The 1,953-nt window shown below is 47.5% G+C and overlaps 1 protein-coding gene across 1 annotated transcript in view; it reads right to left on the bottom strand.

Moving 5' to 3' along the window:
- Positions 1 to 944: 944 nt before the first annotated feature.
- Positions 945 to 1,953, bottom strand: part of LOC127238916 (uncharacterized) — an 82,783-nt gene continuing 81,774 nt past the window's right edge. The window contains exon 3 of the mRNA XM_051207689.1: positions 945 to 1,023. Coding sequence (XP_051063646.1) covers positions 969 to 1,023 — 55 coding nt within the window. The 3' untranslated portion in view covers positions 945 to 968. The remainder of the gene's footprint in view (positions 1,024 to 1,953) is intronic.

Below are 1,953 nucleotides of genomic sequence, written 5' to 3'. Positions count from 1 at the left end.
ACCAAGATGGGAAGCTCAGATCAGAGCCACTCAGTTCCCCCGGGTTCAGTGTGGTCCCACAGCTCGACTGCCAGTCTCCTTGTCAGATGGCACCACTTCCAGCACCCAGAGCCAGAATCTGGTACCCTCCCGCCCCCCAGTTAGAGTCTCCCGGTGTCTGAGGACCAGACACTGCTTGCTTTCCCAGCATCCTGCCACAAAGGCTCGCATCAGCAGCATTTGGGAACGCCTCATTAGGAACCAAAGAAGTGCACGCCCTGAAACTGACTTCCTGCCCGAAACCCATCCCGGATCATCAGTGCACACAACGCCTGTTGGGGGAGGGGGATGCGCTCAAATTCTCCGGAAGTTAACCTACTTAAACCTACACGTCCAGAGAAGTTTTACCATACTACATATTTTAATCATGTGTGAACACCTACGCTGTTAATGCTCCTGCTTGTGTGTTTGGAACCTAGAGAGAGAGAGAGAGAGAGCTGCAGCGTACAGGAAGATGTGGGCCTGTTCTGTCTCCCTACTTAGCAAGTTCACGAGAAAATTCCTTCGTGTGAACTTAAAAAATAAGACCAAACCAAAAGACTAAAAACAAAACCAACCCCCCCCCCACACACACAAAAAGTGAAGTTTTCTCTGTATAAAATTTAAGTTGATTTAAAATAGTATAAAACCAAAACAATCCGGAGTGGAACTATGCTCATGAACAAGGCTCTGAAACACAGTGTTGTTGAGCGTACTTCGGAGCACCTGTACTGCAGGGGCTCTTTCCTTAGATGGCAAAGTAAAATACAAAGTGTGCGCGTGTGTCAGGACACAGCCGTGAATGACAGTCCCACCCCCTAAGGGAGGATAGTGATGGCGATAGTCTCTGACTGCATATTTAAAAATAATAATATAGGTGTATCACCTATAAAGTTTAAACAAATAGCCACTGTACTTACCTCAGTATACCCCGGACACTGGTGTGCCTTTCAGGTCTCACGAGAGTCTAGGTCAAAGGCAGTGTGAAGGTCAAAGGCGATGCACCTGTAAAAAAAGGGAAAAGAGAAGCTCATGCCTCTGGCCAAGTGATGCGGAGTCTTCCTGTCATCCTTGACAAAAGTGACCAAAGCCTGGCACTGAGAATACACGAGAAGCAGGACAGCCACTGTCCTTGAGGGGTAGAAATTCTCGTGGGGGAGGAGGCGTCTGAACAAGCACACAACACAGGACCACGGCTGGTCAGTGAGGTGGGAACTGACAACTCACAAGCTCTGCTGAAGCCCCCAGCAGGAAAGACACCCAAGTAGGTAAGATCCCAAACTGTGACCGCCACAAAACAGCAGGCGCAAAGGCCCCGGGGCAGGAGAGGCCCTGGGCAGGAGCAGCCAGCAGGCCAGAGCAGTGGGTTCCATGACAGTGAGGACAAGGTATGGGAACAGAAGTGTGGGACACACAGGAGCAGTTCTTTCAGAGAGCTATGTGCAGAGAAATGAGACAAATATGACTTTTCTTTTTTAAGATTTATTTATTATGTATACACACATCGGAACAAGACACCAGATCTCATAGATGGAAGTGAGCCACCATGTTGTTGCTGGGAATTGAACTCAGGACCTCTGGAAGAGCAGCCAGTGCTCTTAACCTCTGAGCCATCTCTCCAGCCCCCCAAATATGACTTTTCTGACATAACTTTAGGTGCATGAGTATTTGGTATGGTTGCATTTGTCTGAATGAAAATTTAAAAAAAAAATTGTGTGTATATAAAGGGTGTGTACGGGCAAGTGTGTATTCATTCACTTATGGGATCAGGGGTCAATTTTTGGAAATTGGTTCTCTCCTTCTACCTTTATGAGAGGTTCTTGGGATTGAACGCAGGTCATCAGGCCTGTATGGCAATCAATCTTGGTAGCACACGGTGGGGTATTTTAAGATGAAGTGAATCTGTTCATATTACAGATGTCAGCACAGGCAGAG

Source organism: Phodopus roborovskii, unplaced genomic scaffold (genome assembly GCF_943737965.1).
Source record: "Phodopus roborovskii unplaced genomic scaffold, PHOROB, whole genome shotgun sequence".
Taxonomy (NCBI): Eukaryota; Metazoa; Chordata; class Mammalia; order Rodentia; family Cricetidae; genus Phodopus; species Phodopus roborovskii.
Note: the sequence above shows the minus strand (reverse complement) of the source record. Positions and strands in the feature narration are given on the sequence as shown.